Source organism: Mytilus californianus, unplaced genomic scaffold (assembly GCF_021869535.1).
Source record: "Mytilus californianus isolate M0D057914Y unplaced genomic scaffold, xbMytCali1.0.p SCAF_13, whole genome shotgun sequence".
In the NCBI taxonomy this organism is placed as follows: domain Eukaryota; kingdom Metazoa; phylum Mollusca; class Bivalvia; order Mytilida; family Mytilidae; genus Mytilus; species Mytilus californianus.
This window is the reverse complement of record NW_026262615.1, coordinates 19,776,081-19,797,411: the sequence shown is the minus strand read 5'-3', so window position 1 is coordinate 19,797,411 and position 21,331 is coordinate 19,776,081. Positions and strand designations below refer to the sequence as shown.

Here is a 21,331-nt window from a genome sequence, read left to right as displayed (position 1 = left end):
GAGACCAACATTCATCTGTTGATATTTGCAAACTTCCTAAAATTTTAAACATTTCCTGCATCTCTTATAACATGTATAATACATAAAATAATCAATGTTGCATGCATAACATACTATGCATGGTTTTTTATGGAGACATATGTGCTGAAATGTCATTCAGAATGGCTGTTTCAACCTTTTCAGTTTAGGAGAATGTAAAATTTCTAGAGATAGGTCTTGCAAGAAAGTTGGCAGGTCTGTTGATTTGAACCAGTTTTCTTGTATTTTGTGGATAATTGAGCCCAGGGATTTTAGTACCCAACAAAATGAAAATTTCCATTGATTTGATGTTTATACACACAACTAAAAAGTACAAATTCCAAACATATAATCATGAACCAAAGTTTTGTCCACATATCAGCATATATTTATACCAAACAGGTAGAAATCCACAGTTTAAACTTTTTCATAGCGTTCTAAAAAGAAGGTCCACAGGAGTTTTATATTTGCATAAACATTTTGCATGATGGTCTTATACATACATACAAAAATATAAGATCTGTTTTCTGCAATCTGAATTTCTTAAAAGAGAGAACTTTTTTTTACTGAACAGCTTCAAAATGTTACTGTATATAATTTTTGCAAGATTTTATGCACATTCGCAAATAGAGTGTGGTTAACCTCTAAGCTGAAGACTTAAACTCTGACTATGTTTTTTTGCATACTTTTGTGTCGTGTTGACCTTGCAAGTTCTAACTATTTTTTTTTTTATAGTTCTATTTTAGGAAGCAATGTGCATGTTTATACTAGGTTTATCATTTCATAAATTATTCAACTCAGTAAAAGATCACACTAAGATAATTTGTATCAGATAACAAATGTTGGTGTATTCTTCCTGGTTCATTTTCAGACTGCACACATTTTTTTTTCTAGGAATTGCAATTTCTTGAAAACTCAACATCTATCATTGTTAATCAGGATTTGTTATTGTCCTATTCATATTAATTGTAATATAATTTAATTTTGGATTTAACACGTCTTCTGATTGGCTGAAAGTGTTTTGTCTATCAGCTCATAGACATAATTTTGTCATGTGACCGTGACGTCACCAACGTTTTTTTCATAATTACACCTATATAAGAATGCCGGATTTTGATTGGTTGTTAGCCAGTGTATTTTTCGCATATTCTAACATTTTTCCTGATTTCAAACGAATTTGCCTGTTTTGTCACCACTGCTGGTGAATTTGCCTCAAATTCCCCTCTCTGCCGTGGTATTTGCCATTTTGGATATTCCTTTTTTACCCTCGCGAGCCTGTTCCCGCCAAAATTATTCAGAACCTTTCTCACTTTATCCCGACAACATGGTTAAGCACTATTGATTGAGTTAAACCGGAAACTGTCAGAAATATACATATACAAATGAACGATTTAATGATTGAATAACAATGACGTTTACACATATAGATACCATGACGTTACAAAAAGACAACACTAACGCATATAAGTACATGTATAATTCCCGTGGTACTACGATTTCCCTTCACATGTACAGACAGTTTCAATCAAAATCTATTCGGTGTAATTAAACAGATATATCATGTTATGGAGGGGTATTTGCGAAAAATACCAGTCTTGGGACAAAATTTCCCTCGCCTAGCAGCTTGGGAAATTTCACCGTCCCTTGACTGGTATTTTTCGCAAATACCCCTCCATAACATGATATATCTGTTCAAAATTTACTCCTTTAAAATGGAATTTAGAATTAAATTATAAGGAATGACTGTAATATTTTTTCTGTCTATTCGAAATAACCTAAAAAATGTGGTGCACACTTTTAAATAACCCGCTATGCGGGTTATTCAGAGTGCACCACATTTTTGATGTTATATCTTCATAGACAGAAAAAATATTACAGTCATTCCTTAAATGTACTGAAAATTCAGAAATTATTGCAAGGTTTTTATTAATGCAAATAATGCGATGAGTATCGCAATAATAAGAACTCGCATTCTGATAACTGAAACATAGATTGGTCCTCAATGCTCTTCAACTTCGTACTTTATTTGGCCTTTTTAACTTTTTTTGATTCGAGCATCACTGATGAGTCTTTTGTAAACGAAACATGCCTCTGGTGCAAATACAAAATTTCAATCCTGGTATCTATGATGAGTTTATATAGATCTGTATGTAGATATTTTTGAAATCGCAATAATTAAACTGGCATTTTTGTCCATTATTGAAAAATCACAATAATAAATGCATGCAATAATTTCTGAATTTACAGTATACATGTATACAAGAAACTTATATGATAATTTCACTTACCATTAGGGAAAGCTAACAGACTAATCACCAAGAAAAAGAATACCACACAACAAAATCCATGCCATAAATTATCTTCTGGTCCAGAATCATTTCTGTAAAAAAAAAATTTTACATGGTAAAATGAACTGTTTTAACTCATCCTGCCCCCATTTTACCTGAATTGGCCTGAATCATATATACATGCTATCCTTTTCTTGATTCATCAATACAAAAACATATTAATAGAGGAAAACTTTACTGTAATCATCTTTTTATAAAATAAAATAAGGACAAAGATAATCAATGGTTCAATAAGGAAATAACATTGATTCAGAAGATATCTAGTTTTTTAAATGTATTTGCTCCAATAAACATTCAGCCTTCAATTTCTTACTGTATCCAACAGTATTTATCTGGACTTTCTCATACAAGTCACATGTGACTCTGAAGATTATCCTTATACCATATGTTCGACCCAGGGCACATTTTTGCACACATATATATATATATATTATGCACATTTTTTTAATTATAACACATGAAAATTTAGTAACTGTGTTATAATTTTCATGCATACATGTACATTTAGACCTAGTCTAAACAAATAAACTTTGTAACATTTTTTTTCCAAATTTGCACAGTAACATTATAGAGATAATATAAAGACATGTACTCATTACCATGATTACCACTGAAATGCAGTGCACAAATAGTAATTCCATTTACCACCCATTCTTACCGTGAACACTGGTGATTGTGTGTGTTTCACTAATAGATACATCTGTGTATATAAAAGGATATTATAGAAATAAAACATAGATGACACTCACTGGGTAGCATAGTCTTACCCCAAGAAAAGGTTGTCAACGTAGGCGACGCTACAACTCGTCATTATCTGCAAGTAGCCCACTAAATGTTTTTAAATCATCCCTTCTATATACCAGTAGTAAGCAAGAAAAGTTTGACATAAAAAAATTTCCTTGTACAATGAGTGTTGTAAAATTTCTAACTTATAATTAGCAAACAGGAAGTGGCTGCATGCACTAATTACAAATGGAAAACTTGCTTACACTTTACAATTCAGCATTATCTAGCTGGAGACCAAAGAAAAATCAGGCCCAGCATGTCAGTCTTGATTACTCTTTTACTAAGTAGGGTTTATATTCTATCATATTAACTGGATGTATTTAATCAGCCACTCGGCTGGATGTTAAACAGAAATTCAACATCATCATTATCATACTTGGAGTTGTCATATTTTCACAGTGCTTCACTGTTTTCTTTCTTACATGGGCAATATCCTAATTATGTCATTGATTCAAAGAAAACTGTCCTTGGTATAATTTAGCAGGGTTTAAGAATATTTGTTGTTCGACCTGTTAGTCAAATGCGTTTTGTTATACTTTTTCACTTTTTTGGTCTTTTGGAAAATGTTGTTTGTGCTGACCCCTCTAACAAGAAATTTGTTTTGCATGCACACGTATAAAAATTGCGGTTTTTATCCAACGCAATCATAAGTTTGAAGGTTGTTTTCAATTTAGACTTCTTGATATAATTTATATATTCACAAAACTTAAACTGATGGATCATACACACAGAGACCAGATGTGACCCAAACTGGGACGGAAATATAAACAACTGTCATGCATACATCAGGGAATTTTTCTCTTTAAAAATATATATTTATACATGAATAACAGAGGTACCTCGTTATAAGAATTGTGGGGGAGGGTGGGATCAATTACAAACTCATTCTAATCAGCTAAATTTTTGGTGCCCCCTGCAGCCCTGCTTCATCTTATGCAAGAACTGATGTCATACTAAGAACTACATCTACTCAAGACATGTTCATACATGTTTCCAGCAAAACTTTTTGAAATTTTCTAGAGTCTGTCAGTTTAATGTGAACTTTATCAACAGCTATTTGGAAAATTGTCAGATATTGAAATTAAAATTCCTCAAAAAAGTCATCCTTCCTTCAGGTGGCTTTAACTTAACCTTCACTGAGCTCCAATTCCAGGGCAATTTTGGTTTCAACACTATATATTTTTTAAAACAGCTCTTTTCAAATTCAAAATAGAATTGACCGCCTATAAAAAATAGCTTTTAGCAGATGGATGTACATGTAGCTTAGGTTGCAACTAAAATTTAAATCTTTTTAGTTTACATTTACAGGTATAAGGTAAAATTGAGGACATTAAACCTAATTAAAGATTATGAAGATTATACCTAATTTCCAAAAAGAAAACCACAAATCAAAAAAAATTAAATGCTGTTCTACACATCTGTACATTAACGTATCTCAGCTCTGGCTTTAAAAAGACATCTTATCTAAAGTTCATACTCATTCTATTTTGCATTGAAAACAAAATTTAACAAATAACTACAATCCATATCTTAATTGCTCAACAACTATAACTTTGCAGTTACATAACTATATACAGTGTGCAATAATAAGACCGTAATGTGTGGGAGTGCATTGATAAAATATTGATATGCATGCATGTATTAACATAAATCTACTAATATCTTTTATATTCAAGAATTTAAAACTATCCATTACAAATAGATTGGAAACAAAATATTGTGCTGTACATCTATCTACATAATCATGTATAAACGTGAAAGGGAAAAAAAACTAAACCGAAATATGTTTACCTGAAAGTTCCCATAACGCAAAACAGCAAGTAATTTCCATTCTCTGTATTGGACTTTGGCTAATTACATTACTTGGAAGTTAATACTAACGGATCTTTTTCCGATATTACAGTCAATTAGTTATAACTTATGGTGATTTTTTTCCCAATACATGTATTAAATTGATTCCAGTATCCTCTATGGATTAAAAGCCTTCAAATTTTTGGAAAGAAAGTAGTATGAAATTTCTTAAGACAATCATACAGTATGCAGTTACAGATTCAAATATTTGTGTATTTATATTGATCTGTGTTGGGATTCTTGTCAATATTTTATGGGAAGCAAGGTTTAACTGTATGAATAAATAACAAAAATTCCTAAAATTAAATTTCATTCTCATTCTTTAATAAAGGAAAAATCTAACCACTCCATTATGTAGGAATTTCAACTTTTTTAATGTTATAACCAAGAGTAGGAAAAATAGTCTGGTGTCAATGAAATGATTTTATTTAATGAAGGATATTGTTGTTAGGAAAACATTTTGTGGACATGTTAATAAGATAGAATCTTTTAAATGCATGAACTTTAAAAAATGAGTCTTCAAATTGTAGAATTAACTGACAATGTTTGCAATGGCTGAACAGCTCTATACAGTATACATCGTACTAGATGAGACTACATATATATAATGAGCAACTACAAAAACACATTTTACCAACACTGTCTTCAAGTCATCCATTAAATGAGTCTAATTAATAAAAAATGCATATATATATATAACTAATTAAATTACCATGATAATGTCTTTTAGTAAGCAAACAACAATCAATCAAGTCTTTAGCATCCGTTTAAAGAATCTAACGAAGCATTGATTAATGGAAAACATCATCATTAAACTGATTAGTGCTCATAGTAATTCCTTTAATCACTGAAAGAAACTGATTAAATACAGAAACAGCACAAAAAAAAAAAAAGAAACACAAACAAAAATGAAAAAACTCACAAAAAGTAACCATACTGGAATGGCCATTCACTTTCCAGCCTTAAAATCATCCATTTGATAAAAGATACTAAGCAGAGAAGAAAAGGGAAATAACTTTATTGTAAAAGCAATCAATGCCCCAATGGTTTACAACAACCATGAACATATAAGGAAGTCTTGATTAATTGTGTATTTATAATATATTGATTAACATTGAATAAAGATGTTACGATATGTATATAGTCTTCAATCTCATAGACATTTTTTGTGAATCTACCAGCTTTTATCACTAATGAACAGTTAAGTTGCTTAAAACAGAACTACACTACTAATAGTGCCATTAATCACTTCTATTCTTCAAATTAGCCATTCCTATCGAAGGTCAGTGTTTTTCTCCGGGCACTCAGGCTCCCTCCACCAATAAAAACTGGCCGCCACGAAATAGCCCAAAAGCGGTGCTCAAAAGTGGCGTAAAACACCAAAAATCAAAAAACCAAATCAAATTAGCCAAAAAATCAGTCTTGTTATGTACAGTGTTATATAAAGGACAACAAAATGAAACTCGCTAAAAAAACTTACAACCTCAAATGATGAATATTATTTTGTGCAGAACAAAATCAAACTATATACTACTGAACTGAAATACCACGGCCTTAATCAATCATTAAAAGTTCAACATAAATGAAACAATACAATTTCCATAGGCTTATTAGCCTACATGTAACAAAAGATACACAAATAATTAAACTACCATGGCCTAAATCCTTCCAGCAATGAAATCATCCATTTAATGTCTAATTACCAAATAAATCATTTGACATGGCCTTGTTACAAGCTGTCATAAAAATATCCTATTGTTCCCATAAAAATCAATTAAATGAAGGAAGAAAATACATTTGTGTAGATACTCCCTGAGGAAGATAATTATCTGGTCTTGTTTCATGTCTTGTCAATTCACACACAGTTGTCACAATAAGGAGAAAATCCTTGTTACATCTTACAAATTTATCCTAAGAATTGGAAAGGGGGGATTGGGCAAGGCAATGGACCTCTCACAATTAAATTGGAAGGGGAGGGGACGGAGTGTGTTACTACTCTTTGATTCCCAACCACCTAATAATCAGACAAAAAAATTTGCAAGGCATTGATCATTCAAATACGAAATAGTCTCATTAGAAATTGATTGGTTCCCTTCATATATATACAGATGTGGATTCAGACCAGGGCGTAACAAGTGCAAGCCCCCTAAACAAAGAAAATAAATGTAATTTATGAGTAAAATTACAGCTAATTTTTTGTCAAAATATGGTCCTTTAACTCCTAATTCTCAGGAGTCCCCCCCCCCTTTTGTCATCAAATCTTGGATCTTTGCCTTGTTAACACTTGTTATCTGACACTATATTGAATTAAAACTTTAATCATTTCTTAGCACCTTGAGCAAAATCCTTTAAAGTTTGAAAGAGCAAAATTGTTGGAGGTCTGACAAAGAGCAAAATCGTTAAATGTTTGAAATTAAATTCTTTTAAGATCCTAGAATTTCCAATCTAAACCAGTTTACATCATTTGTTATTAAATCATTAAAGATAATCAAAATAGGAATAAAAAAATTATTAGGCAATAAGACAGCAAACCAACAACCCAATAAAACAAGTTGAACTGTAAGCGCTTGCTGACAAATGATATCCTTAACTAATATTTGTTTAACAGGAAGTAGATGAGCATAGGATCTGAAAATGCATCACACAATAAAGGATGCTCAAATGAAGCCTGCTACCAAATTTCAGGGTGCTCTAACTCATAGTTCCTGATAAAAATGTGAAGAAAATTTCATGCATGGTCATTATGTATGACAATATGTATAAATATATTTAGAATTCTATGAATAGGAAGTTGCAGATCAGTGATGAATCTGAAATTTCATCACAAGGTAAAGTATGCTCACAAGAACCTTGATATCAAATTCCAGAAAGTTCTGATTTATAGTTACTAAGTAAAATGCAACAACATTTTATACAAGCCCATTACATGTAGGAATATAAGTATTTGGTAAACATTGAAAGTTGATTAGTGATGATTGACTGGTTGATTGGTGTTTAACGCTACTTCAGCACTATTGTGCTATTTTGTGGCTATCAGTTTGCATTGGTGGAGGAAGCCAGAGTGCCCGGAGGTAACCACAACCTTTGGTAGGAAAACTCACAATCCTAGTCAATTAAGATTGGAGTCAAGGGCGTCTCCCAAGAGCCTAGAATTCCAATTCACAACATCAATGTTGACAGGCTAGTGATAAAGTAGTTCTACTACATACACCACTCGGCCACCAAGGCCTCCATTAGTGAGGAATGTTATAACTCATCATACAGTCAATAATGCTCACATAAATTCTCAAACAAAATCTCAGGAAGCTGTGATTTGTAGTTCTTTAGAACAATGTGATGGAAATTTCATGGCACAGATGGACAGACAGGGGAAAAACAGTAAATTCCCCCTCTTTCAGAGTGGGGGTATGTGCACGTGTATAACAAGAAATGACTAACATAAAATAAACTGTTAACCAGTACCTCCTCATCTTTTGGTCCATGGTGGATAGTTGTCTCACTGGCAATCACATTGATCATGTATCCTTTTCTTTATATTCAACATGTAAGAGGAGCTGATTTTTTTACATTGGAAGACTGTCTAGCCTATTACATTTGATACATTAGGGGTGGGGTGGTAGGAGGGGGTTTGAACCCAAAATCCAGAGAAAATAAATTGCCGAATCCAGAACTCCTGTGGAAATAAAGTGTCCTTTCTTGCGTCACGATATAATTAAATCCTAATTCCTGAATTGTTGACGATTTTGCCAATTAAACAGCTCCATCCCGAGTTCCTAAAAAAGAAATTCTGGGTTTGGTAATTCTCTCTGGCATTTGGGATCAGATTTGCCCTACAGAAAATGTTGTTTTTAACCTGACAGTAAATTCTTGTTTAACAATCTATATTGTGGAATAAGAAAGCTATGTGAAACTAAAGGAATGATAATTGAGCATTATTAGACACTTTTAACATATTTAAGAAATTATCAGACAAGTATCATTGAAAAATTGTCAAAAGAAACCAGAGCAACACTCTTTTTTTCATCTGCCAAAAAAAAAAAAAAGAATTGAACTTGAGGGCCGGGTAAAAACAGAACCAGCAGAGTTAAGGGAAAACAGACAATCATTTTTGCATGGCCAAAGGATGAAAATGTAAACAAATTAACTTTAATTCAATTTTGGAGTCTCTTGAAAAAACAAAGCAGTCTTACATGTAGCTTTTCTGTATCAAATTCAGCAACTATTGATAAGCTTACAAAAATCCATGGCAGCTTTATTCAATACTGTCTGCTATGAGAAGTTATCTTGTATCTATTTATGCCTGTTTTCTTAATCATACACTAAATCAATTATAGACAAACAAAGAATCGACCCAGTACAATTATCCAAACCATCACATATAAGGTGTCGGAGAGAAGAGTGTGCCTGAATACATCAAATACATCTCATGGGAGCAATTGTGCGATCAATTAATGAATAAAATGTAATATTTAACAAATAAATACATGTTGGGGCAATTTATAGCTGACTATAGTATATATGGGTTTTCACATTGTTGAAGGACGTACAGTGACATATAACTGCTTTTTATCTTCTTCATTTGAACTTTGGTAGATAGTTGTCTCATTGGCAAGCATATCACGTCTCTTTATTTTTATAATGTATGAGAATAAATAGAGTAAGCTTCCCAATCTGTTTTGTTAAAATGAAAATAAGCAGCTTAAATATTCAGGTGTCAGTCTGTCATAAAAGAAATAAGTCCACTAATTCTCAAAACAATTCCAACAAAAACAATTAGTATCAAGCTGTTCTAGTATACATGGTATATATTGTATTATCTCTTTAACGAAGAATTTCATAAGACAGAATCAATACAAAATATGGGGTCTAATTCTTCTTGTCTACACACATACAAAGAAGACTAAGATCAACTTATATTATAGACATTCATTCTTATATACATGACATAATATGGTCACTACATGTGTATATCTTAATTATCAAAATGTAAATGTGTTGCTTTTGAAATTTCTTTCCCTCCCAACATACTTAACATCAACTCATAAAAAAGATTCAATCTCCATGATCTCAAAAGCTCTTTTCTCTATATATATACGAAAGTACATGATTTTAAGTATGTAAAAGCATATCATCTTCTGTTTGTCTTAATCTCTCCTCTACTTAACTCAAAAAATAAACTAAGATAAGTAATCTGGTAATTGTAGACTATTTGAATAAATTTATTGCAATTACTTCTGAAAACAATAAAACCTCTTAAATAATCGTTTTTTCCTGTGACCTTTGCCTTTGGTTTCACAAAAAATTTTATTTCATTATATTTTCAATTAAATACTGTGGATTCATTTTTTGCATGCAGTAGTTAGTACAGGGGCAGAGCCAGCCATTTTAAAAGGGGGGTTCCAACCATATGTCCCCATTCAAAAGCATTAACCGTCAAAAAAAGGGGGTTCCAACCCCTGGAACTCCCCCTGGATCCACCACTGTAGTACTAATTTTCATGGATTTTATATATAGATCTAGACAAACCATGAATTCAAATGTTCCAACGAATTATAACTTTTCTAAAGGCATGCTGACTTTACCAAAACCATGAAATGAGATCTATCCACAAGAAACAGTTTTCTACAATCAGCAAAAAATTAGTACCCCCAAAAAATAAATGAATACTCAGACAAAGGTAAACCACTATCTAAATGCTTATCAAATTACAAATTTGCTAAAGGTTTGAATACTGACTTTGCCAAAACCATGAAAACAAATATCCACTAGAAACAATATTTCCATAATCCACAAAAAAATGGTACTAACGAAAAATAAATTAAGTAATTTTTTCCCCATAAATAAAACCTTCAAATATTATTTCACTTGGCCTAATTAACGGGAAGATAAATCAAATCTAAATGATATAACTTACATGTACATGTATGACATGATTTGATAATAGAAGTTAGATTACATGATGTACATGTAGCCTATGACATTCAAAATTCCCTTACTGTAAAAAAAATGTGTGTGTGTGGCATCATGTCATGTATGTTCAAAATTCTGTTAAATAAATGCAGTATTTATTATATTGTATTAATACAATGAAAATTTCAATTTTAAACCTATTAATAAACAGTTTATAGCTGGCTAAATCTGTATAAGTAATCAGCTCATCTTTACTAATTCTGTATAAATAATCAGTGCATCTTGACTTCCTGGTTTTCTCATTAGGATGTTGCGAATCAGTGGAAACCAGTCTACATGTACCAAGTACATATATATCTATTAGACCTTAGGTCTATCAAAAATATGGGTTCTGGCTAGTGAAAATTTGTATATTAGTCCCTAACAAACATAGTTGTATTCCCTGCCTCCGTACCTACCCTTATTTTCAATGCCTTACCTAACACATTTTATGGAAATTTTTGGTTATGTTCTGTTGAAGCCCATAACCTTCCCTATAATATATAATAGTCTATGTAATAAAATTGAGAATGGAAATGGGGAATGTGTCAAAGAGACAACAAAAATATTTAAAAACAAAATTTTGTTAACTACCCACCCTTTTTTCTGTCCTGAGGGAGGAAACAAGTTTATAAATATTTTGGCCTAATTTTGTTGGACAAATACACTACAAATCAGGTGATGTCACACATTGGGCATTGTATATGACATTAAAGGTTGTGTGATTGCCCAGAACAAGTGAAAGTCATTCTTCAGCAAGTAAAAGCTGCAGCAGGATACTTGCTTAAATTATGTATTCTTATGCAATATTATCCAAATCAAAACTGAATCAGTATGTATCCCAGGATGGAGATGGTCATGGTCACTTACGGTGGTCAACATTTTTAGTGTTATATGAGAGAAATGAAAACTTTAACAGAATGATTTTTGTCCATAATGGCAGTTATGAAATTTTTTAAGAAAGTATATATAAAATTTAGACAAGTACATGTAGTTTTCTCTTGCTGATAGCTTTTGCATTAAATGTTTAAAAACTTTTGGTTAAATTTGAAATTTTATATATATAATGAACTTTATTCATATGAAATCTTGTCTCATTGGATAATATTTGATAGATTGATGTTAATTAAATTTTGTTTCTTTGATGGGAGATTATCAGAAGTTACATTTTGTGTACATTGTATATTGAGACAATATTTTATGGTTGAAGTGTCATACAAATTGTCTTATGAAAGGAAAGTTACAAAAATTAATATTTTGGATGATGGTATCATAAAAGTGTTCTACCTCATTGATTATAATGAACATATAAACAAGGAATTATTTAAATCTGGAATAATTTTGAATTCTAGGAAATTGATAAGAAATATATATGATGAAAACTAACCTAATTTTATAGGAGGGTTAGCCATGCATGTATGGCTAAAGGGGGGTTTATTAGTTAGTTCATACTGAAATATCAGTGAAAGTAAAAGGAACCATAGTCATGTGTGCATAAATAATTCCTTGTTTATATAATAAGTGATTGCAGCTACTTAACTAATATTTAAACAGTATAATATGGTACAATCATAAACAAATTTGACTTTAATTAATTATAAATGCAAATCTGAAATTAGCTTATGATAAAATATGTTTTTTTTTTGTTTTTTAAAATTAATGCCAAAATATTTTCAATTATAAATACATGTATTTTTTAAAATGTGCACACTTGTTTACTATACATGTTTTAGATGAGAATTATTGGATCCAGCATTTCACTGTATTGCACATACTTTTCGTGAACAGTATTCCAAAGATTTCAAAAACACTCTCACAATTTCAAGACATATGATTCTTCAGGGAATACATATTTTGATTAGGAAATATTGTAATGGACAGAAATTCACAGTAAAATATTATCAGGGAAGTATTTCACAGTGAAATATTGTCCCAAAGAACATGGCAAAATTTCATAGAAAAGGACACTATTTCATAATGACATATATTGTCCCCGGACAGTATTTCATTATAAAATATTGTCTGTGGACAATATTTCATTGGGGACATTATTTTATGTTACACATGTACATATATTATCCAGGACAGTATTTCATTGGGGACATTATTTTATGTTACACATGTACATATATTGCCAATGCCAATGGTCTGTTTATAATTATTTAAATGATTTAATTGAACTAGAAGTTTGTAGTGATTCTCTAGTTCATATGACGACAATTAATAATATTTTGTATGGAGGGAATAAATGACTGTTAGAAATTTTGAATATTTTAATTCTTTTGATTTGATTAATATTTGTTTACATGTACTTTCTTTGATGAACAATAGACAAAAGTATCTTAGAAAAACTGATAACTAGCATGAAAAGACAGATTCACATCTATTCTCTTAAATTATTTCATTGCTTTAGAGTTATCTCCCATTTGTTACAATTTTACAAACAAAAATTGCTTTGTGAATGATGTATGTTATATATTTTTTTAAGTTTAAAGATCTCATTAATAAAAATAAAATCTTCAACTTATATTATAAAAATAAGTAATAAAATCTTAACAAGTGAAATCTTAATTGAATACTAATTTAATATGATTTTTTCTGTTACATAAAGTACATTTATGTAAACCACAGATCCTTCATGAAATAATGTACAACTATGTACCTTACAATTTGGTTATATCATTCATCAATGACTTCAGTAGTTTCAATATCATGTTTTTTTTATAAAAAATATTTGTATGTCAAAGATTATAATGCTAGCTATGATCTGTAACCTCACCAAATAAAAAAAAGTCTGCTAGAAAAACATGTACCTACATGTATGAATCATTTTGCTAGCAGAACTTTTATCAACAAAACACTTTTAAATGCAGTGGATTTTTATCAACTGGGAAAGTTTTTTTTACGGCATTAAAAATTAATTTCTAGCCCAGATCAAGTCCAAATAATAAGAATGTCTTGATGTTTTAATTTTTTGCTGTGACACCTTCCTACCACTAATAGATCTTGGAAGTCCTTTTAAGAAGAAATACAGTGGAACCCCTATGTCTGTGCTACCAGTGATATTGCAAATGACCTGATTTCTTCATATCCCCAATGTAAAAGTTCACTCAATAGAATCGTTCTTGTTATTGTTTTAGTCTTCTGAAGGGACACAAAAGATTAAAACTGATAAGTTCAAGCATAAATTTATAAATGCAATCCCATGATTTACCATATTTAGCCATTTTCCATAAAAAAAATTACACATCGTCAGATCAAATTAAGTCAAATTTTTATCAAAATGAAATTAATTTTGCTCCGCACCCTTGGCAGTCTGTTTGGTTCAAACTGACCTATATTTCGTAGTATAATATCTTTCCCGTTTAAATAAGCTATTTTTATAAGGCATGCACGAAATCACAAGACATTTGAAGAATTGTTAAAACAGGGGTTCCCTAATTTTGGACACACATTACATAAAATCTTAAGGGTGAAACCACCATACACCATTGTGTACACAAGGAAAATTTCATGAAAAAAAAGTATGTAATGAATCTGTTAACACAATATTATACGATTATTGTTTTTATGAGATCACAAAAGTGAAGCCAAAAGTCTTAGGTGATTGGATACACATACACCGGTCTGCACAGTAATTATTTGGTTACTGCTTGAGTGCTTGCTATAATAATCTGTTTAACATAAATGTTTATATTTTAAAAGGCAAAAACACGAATTTATATCAGACTTCAATTCTTCTGCTATTCATATACATTCAGAAGTAATTCATAACACCAAAAAAATTCCAAAAAAAATGATTTATCGTCGTTTGTCCCTTCTTGACCCGTCCCCCTTTTATGTTCACCCTTTTATTAAGTTTTAAATTGATGGGTGTAATATTTTGTACGAATGTCATCATGTCCTCATGGACAAACAAATGTTTAAGTTAATTATCATATATCTCAGTATTTAGGCACATAAAGGAAAAGAGAAAAAAATTATGATTCACATCACACCACAACATGATGAACACACGTGTTTCACTGTTTACAAAATCGATGTATAAGATGAAGCAGCCGACGCACGTCTTCTTACCTCGTGAAGGCAGCGTACAGCAATCCTATCACTGAAACTGTCAATAAAGTTATAGTATGTGGTTTGTAGAAAAATGCCAATGTTATATCATCCACTGATTTCTCATTAATTATCCTAAAATGCTCTTGTTCTTCATCTAGAGGAAGGTCATCTTCGCCGCTCGCCATGTTGCGTAAGAATAAAGAGTCTTAATCAGGGGAGGTAATTAAGTGGATTTTTTATACGGATAGGCCAAACGAAGACAAATTGTGGTTATAGGAAGTTCGATGAAATGGCGAACAGAAATTCGGGCTTTAAATTATCTATTATAAAAAAAGATACACAAGAGCAAATAAATGAATAGACAGAATAAGATAAAGTATACAAAAATACAATGCAATAATACAAATACACACGGAAGGAATTAGGACAACTCGGACCAAAGACAACTCGGACCAAAGACAACTCGGACCAAGACAACTCGGACTAATTTAAAGACAACTCGGAATAATTTAAAGACAACTCGGGCCACTTTAAAAGACAACTCGGGCCAGTTTGAAAGACAACTCGGACCAGTTTGAAAAACTTGTCAGCCCAGTGGCTCTACGTGGCTTTTACGTTTAATATGATTTTTATTTGTTTTTGTTTAGATTTGTTTTCCGCTCAGGTTCCTTTAGTGGTCATCTTAACGTTTTCTGTGACAACTTGTCAGTTGAATGCATTTTAATTAGCCTTTTTCTTTAATTTACCATATTTCTCTTCTTTCACCATTAATTGTTTTAGCACTGTATAACGAGATGATCCGAGATCAATTCGAAAAAGTAAACAATAATTTATAACTTTCAATGCAATGAAATTTATATTGTGATTCGTTAAATTATACTTATTCGTCAGAAGTCTCAATAGTTTAACCGTTATCGTTATAAATGGAAAACATATACCGTGATTCTTCAAAATCAGTTGATTTTTTGTCGGCGAAATGTACTCTGTGCCGCCGGTTTCTTTGTGGAGTTTTTGTGGAGTTGTGTGTGTATCATCGTCGTGTTTCTTCTGACCAAAGTGAAGTCATTTTTCTTAGTCTTATTTGTTTTAATGCCCCCTTACATTGTTTCCTCATAGACCCCAAAGCGTTTCGTGTAAATATTCTTTAAACACCGGCTCGAACATTCTTTAAATACTCAGGGTATCTTTTAAAAGAGAGACGAAAGATACCAAAGGGACATTCAAACTTATAAGTCGAAAGACTGACAACGCCATGGCTTTTAAAAAAGAAAATGACACACAGACAAACAATAGTACACAATACACAACAAAGAAAACTAAAGACTGAGCAACACAAACCCCACCAAAAACTGGTGATGATCTTATGTGCTCCGGAAGGATAAGCAGATCCTGCTCCACATGTGGCACCCGTCGTGTTGCTCATATTAGTACAAACCCGGTAATAAGTCTAATTAGGTAGGTCATTTTCGGGGAAAAGGGAACGGGATTGTAGTTACGACATTAGGAACATATCCGCTGTCATTTGTGAAACGGATATTCAATAACGGTCAACCAACTCGTGACCACTCGTGATGGCGTCCGTAAATGATTTACGAAGAGATAATTTCAACTTCACCACTTGGAACTCTTGGTTTAATAGCTTCCTTGTGAGCAGCAACCTTCTATTAAGGAACTCATGATAGGAAATAAAAGCCCTGGAATATCGTATCAACTGGGAGATATCTATTCCGTATGCAGGTGCTGCTGAATGTAGCTACAAAGAAATGAAAAGTTCACAATGGGAAGCTGAAATCATCTCTCTTGTCGCAAAGTTTTGTTTTCAACCGACCCTCATTGTCAATTCTTTCTCACGTTTAACCCGTTGCCTGGCATAATCCTCGACTGAATCCATCAGTACTTTGAAGTTGTGTATTTCCAATTGATGGATTTAGACTCACGGTATTTCGGGCCTTTGGATAACACATTTCGCATAAAGTGTTATTGACAATGTGTAGGTCACCAGTAAGAAAGTGGCCAACCGGGTTATATATGAATGGGGAACTAGCATATGAACTGTGCTATCAGGAAGTTTAGACTTGAAGTCGTCAATTTTGAGATCCTGCAACACGTGTTTTTTTATTAAAAAAAATAGTTGCAATTGGTTTGGTATAGGTATAAGAAATGATAGGTACAGACTGATCTTTAAAATAGAGAGGCATTTTCGAGTAAACTGATTAATGATGAAGGGTATTGCCAAAGTTGATAGCATCGAGACCTTTGTTAGCAAAGGAAAGTTTAAGAAAAGATTTTTTCTCCTTGTCATCTTTTCCAATGCGAAATTGGTTTGAAAACTATATGACCTGCAATATCCGTAACGATAGCTGTAAGTTTGCATTGGTTTGAATGAGGGTTTGTAACAGTGGTTTTACAAACATATGATGTACAGAGGATGAAGTTTTGAAAGGGTAATAAATAAAGCTGCGTGCGAATGTGACGAATACATAACGGCTTTTGTATAAATGGCAGCAGGTCATTAATAGAGACGTCATGGAGAGAAGGTGATGTATAATGAAGATGACCACCACTACGTCTACGTCGAGGAATAGAGTTGAAAATGTTCATCCTATTCACCCAGCTACATGATGGACTAGATACAATACATGTACCATCAAATTTGTCATTGCAACCGTATTGTTTTCGCAGTTCCCAATTGTCGAATCCAGTTAAAGTAGCCTACACGGATGTCTGAACCCAATTTTAGATTTAATGCAATCAAACGATATTTTTTTTATTTCTTTAGAACTAGGTGACTTACAGGTCCAATGGGTCGAGTGCAACATTGACTCTATATACAAACTGTAATTGTGTTATATTTATTGATACATAGATATAAGAAGATGTGGTATGAGTGCCAATGAGACAACTCTCCATCCAAATCAACATTTATAACAGTAAACCATTATAGGTCAAAGTACGGTCTTCAACACGGAGCCTTGGCTCACACCGAACAGCAAGCTATAAAGGACCCCCAAAATTACCAGTGTAAAACCATTCAAACGGGAAAACCAACGGTCTGACATGCCAGCTCCAGACCTCAATTAAACTGATTGAAAGATTATGTCTTCTTCATATGAAAATCAGGTACAATCCCTCCCGTTAGGGGTTTAGCATCATACCATCATTAAATATATATATGAGAAGAACATAACCCGTGGCATGCCCTGAACAACTGATTTTAGAATAAATGTGTTTATTTCCGATGCAAAGACCCTATGAGTGAATCAATATTGATACCAAAATATGCAATCTAATAAGTCAATTTTCTAGGATTGAGACTTAAGGATGTACTTAAGGAGATGAAATTAGAAAATCTAGAATTCAAAATTGATACTATAAGCCAGAAGAGCATTAGTTAAGGAAAAAGATAGGCTAAATATTGATAGATTATGGAGCTCCTTTTTGAACTATTTAATTTAAAAAAAAAATGGCGGGAAAAAGCTGACTCGTACTTTACTTTATATTTGCATTGTTATTATTTGGGCCTCAAATCGAAAAAAAAAATATATCTAGAATCTGCTTTAATTTCGGTAAATGACCTTTTATGAGCTACTGAAGTCTTATATGAAAAGAAAAATGGGTGTTATGGGGCAAAATATTTTACCCTGTATAAGTATCGTAGGAAAAAACCAAGAAGTCCGAACATCTGATGACAATTCCTAAACCTGACATAAGTACGTCCTTAAGACAGTTTTTTTTCACATTGAAATATTTTATATTATTCATCCAGCTTTTGATATTGATTTTAAAACGCAAAAAACATGTTTGAATAATTTTAAAGTTCGAAATAATCGTTGAAAAACACAAAAAAAACGATAAAATTTTAACTTGTAGTTATCGAGATATTTGCAAAATACTGTCTGTTCGCAATTTGCACACCTGAACGATTCAGTAAAACACGCCACTAACACCTTCTACTTCTACCCAACAGAAGTGACGCACAGTGGGTCACCCTGTTCAAATACGTGTGTTATATCGTATGTAAACAGACATCCCATTCAATCGATCACATTCAGTCACGTCTCAGTCCTTACAGCTGAAAGAACGTGCTGGGTCAGCTCCACTTTACCCGCTATCTACGATGTTGGTTTACTGATAGATAGATCAACGACACACTACTCTCGATGACAGAAACCAATCCAACGCTGTACAGTACGTTGTATAAACTTAAGTTTCGCGCGTAAATATCCGCGTTAGCATATGGTCCGTAACAACCATTATGGGGGACATATTATGCCGACTGACGTCCGAGGGTCTGTATCGTAGGTGTTGGATAATGAACCGCCATTTCACTCTCCTACGACTTTTGTCCTGATAAAGCTTCCTGTCATCGTTATTACCATGTCAGAGACTCATCGACCAGTACTTCATCATCGTGGTTAGTGGGCTGCCAAGCTGACCAACCTGCCCCTGAAAGCAGCCGTTGTGAAGGCAGTAAACAACAACAAAATAGTCAACAAACCAAAAAGATCTTAACAAAACCAAAATGACGGCCGTCCTTTCCAACTTTCCATCGTCACGCATGAACATATTTAAACGCTCACCAAACGCCTTCGGGCACCGAGCCGACCGTGCGAGGGCTGTAAAGCCAGTCAAGGTCGTTACACACTTCCATCATCATGTAAACAGATCACGGCTCACTTTGTTAAATAAAATTGAGAATGGAAATGGGGAATATGTCAAAGAGACAACAACCCGACCAAAGAGCAGACAACAGCCGAAGGCCACCAATGGGTCTTCAATGCAGTGAGAAAATCCCGCACCCGGAGGTGGTCCTCAGCTGGCCCCTAAATAAAATTGTGTGCTAGTTCAGTGAAAATGGACGTCACACTAAACTCCAAAACATATAAATGAACTAAAATTAAAAAAAACCATACATGACTAACAAAGGCCAGAGGCTCCTGACTTGGGACAGACGCAAAAATGCGGCGGGGTTAAACATGTTTTGTGAGATCTCAACCCTCCCCCTATACATCTAGTCAATGTAGAAAAAAGAAACACATAGCAATACGCACAGTAAAACTCATTTTAAAAGAAGTCCGAGTCCGATGTCAGAATAGGTAACAAAAGAAACTATAAGCAAAATGACAATGATACATAAATGAACAAAGGACTACTAGCAGTTACTGCCAGCTCCAAACCTCAATTAAACTGATTGAAAGATTATGTCTTCATCATATGAAAATCAAGTACAATCCCTACCGTTAGGGGTTTAGTATCATACCATCATAAAATATATGAGAAGAACATAACCCGTATCATGCCAACAACTGGTTTTAGAATAACAGTTTTGATATATATCGGTCACAATTATTACATTGAGAATATTGATATACATTTATCGATGCTTGATAATCGCATAAGTACTTTAATCAAATGTTTATAATTAGAAAAGTATTGAAAAACCAAAAGCACAAATCGACCTTTTTTTCTATAAAATATTTACATGTGCATCCTAAAGTGGCAAAATAATTATTAATCAGTTTATTGATGGTGACCGCGTAACGGTAGAACAGAAGTTGAACCGTGCATGTTAAGTTCCATGGCGGAGAAACGGAATTTAAAATAGGACACTCCTAACACGTGCTTCCAAAAGACGACGGAGGACGTAACTTGTTGATTTGTTGTTAAATTAAACTATGTGGGTTTTTCTGAACTACAAAAAAAAATAAAAATTTTCTTACTTGCTTACCGAAGGACTTTAGTTACAGCAACATTTCAATATTATATAAGTTAATTCTCCAGATAATGTGAAGAATTGAGTACTGTCAGTCACAGTAATCTGCTTGACTGATTTAGCAAAAACCTGAATATGTATTGATCAATCGGTTTCCTTAAAAATGAAATACTGGATAGACTTGTAATTAAACTATACGGAGATTTAAAAATCATACAAAATTTTAAAATGGAAATCAGTATAAGTATATTTGATTGTCATAGTCCTTGGACCTTATGTAAAAATATTACTATATAAACTAATGTTATATCAGATCCCAGCATCATGAGCATAGTCCTACCTGTCCTGTAACTTTCAGTAAGTTTACCATAGAGACATATTATACAATTGTATTCCATGTCTGTGTCCTAAATCACAGGCCTATTTTATATGTATATATATATTATTGTTTTTATTAGAAAATAAGATATAACCTATATCGTAGAAATATAAGAGCAATAAAATTATTAAATAAGTTGGAATATCTAAGAGCATTTAAAACTACAACAAAAACCAAGGAATTGTATATTTAAATATACAATTCCTTGCAAACACCACTGAAATAAAA

At 32.5% G+C, this 21,331-nt stretch overlaps 1 protein-coding gene across 1 annotated transcript in view; it reads right to left on the bottom strand.

Annotated features, from left to right (window-relative positions):
- Nucleotides 1-15,196, bottom strand: part of LOC127723892 (phosphatidylserine synthase 1-like) — a 41,742-nt gene extending 26,546 nt beyond the window's left edge. Inside the window, exons 1-2 of the mRNA XM_052230607.1 lie at nt 15,030-15,196; nt 2,307-2,398 (exon numbers count right to left, since the gene is read on the bottom strand). Of these exons, the coding sequence (XP_052086567.1) occupies nt 2,307-2,398; nt 15,030-15,196 (259 nt within the window). The remainder of the gene's footprint in view (nt 1-2,306; nt 2,399-15,029) is intronic.
- Nucleotides 15,197-21,331: the final 6,135 nt, after the last annotated feature.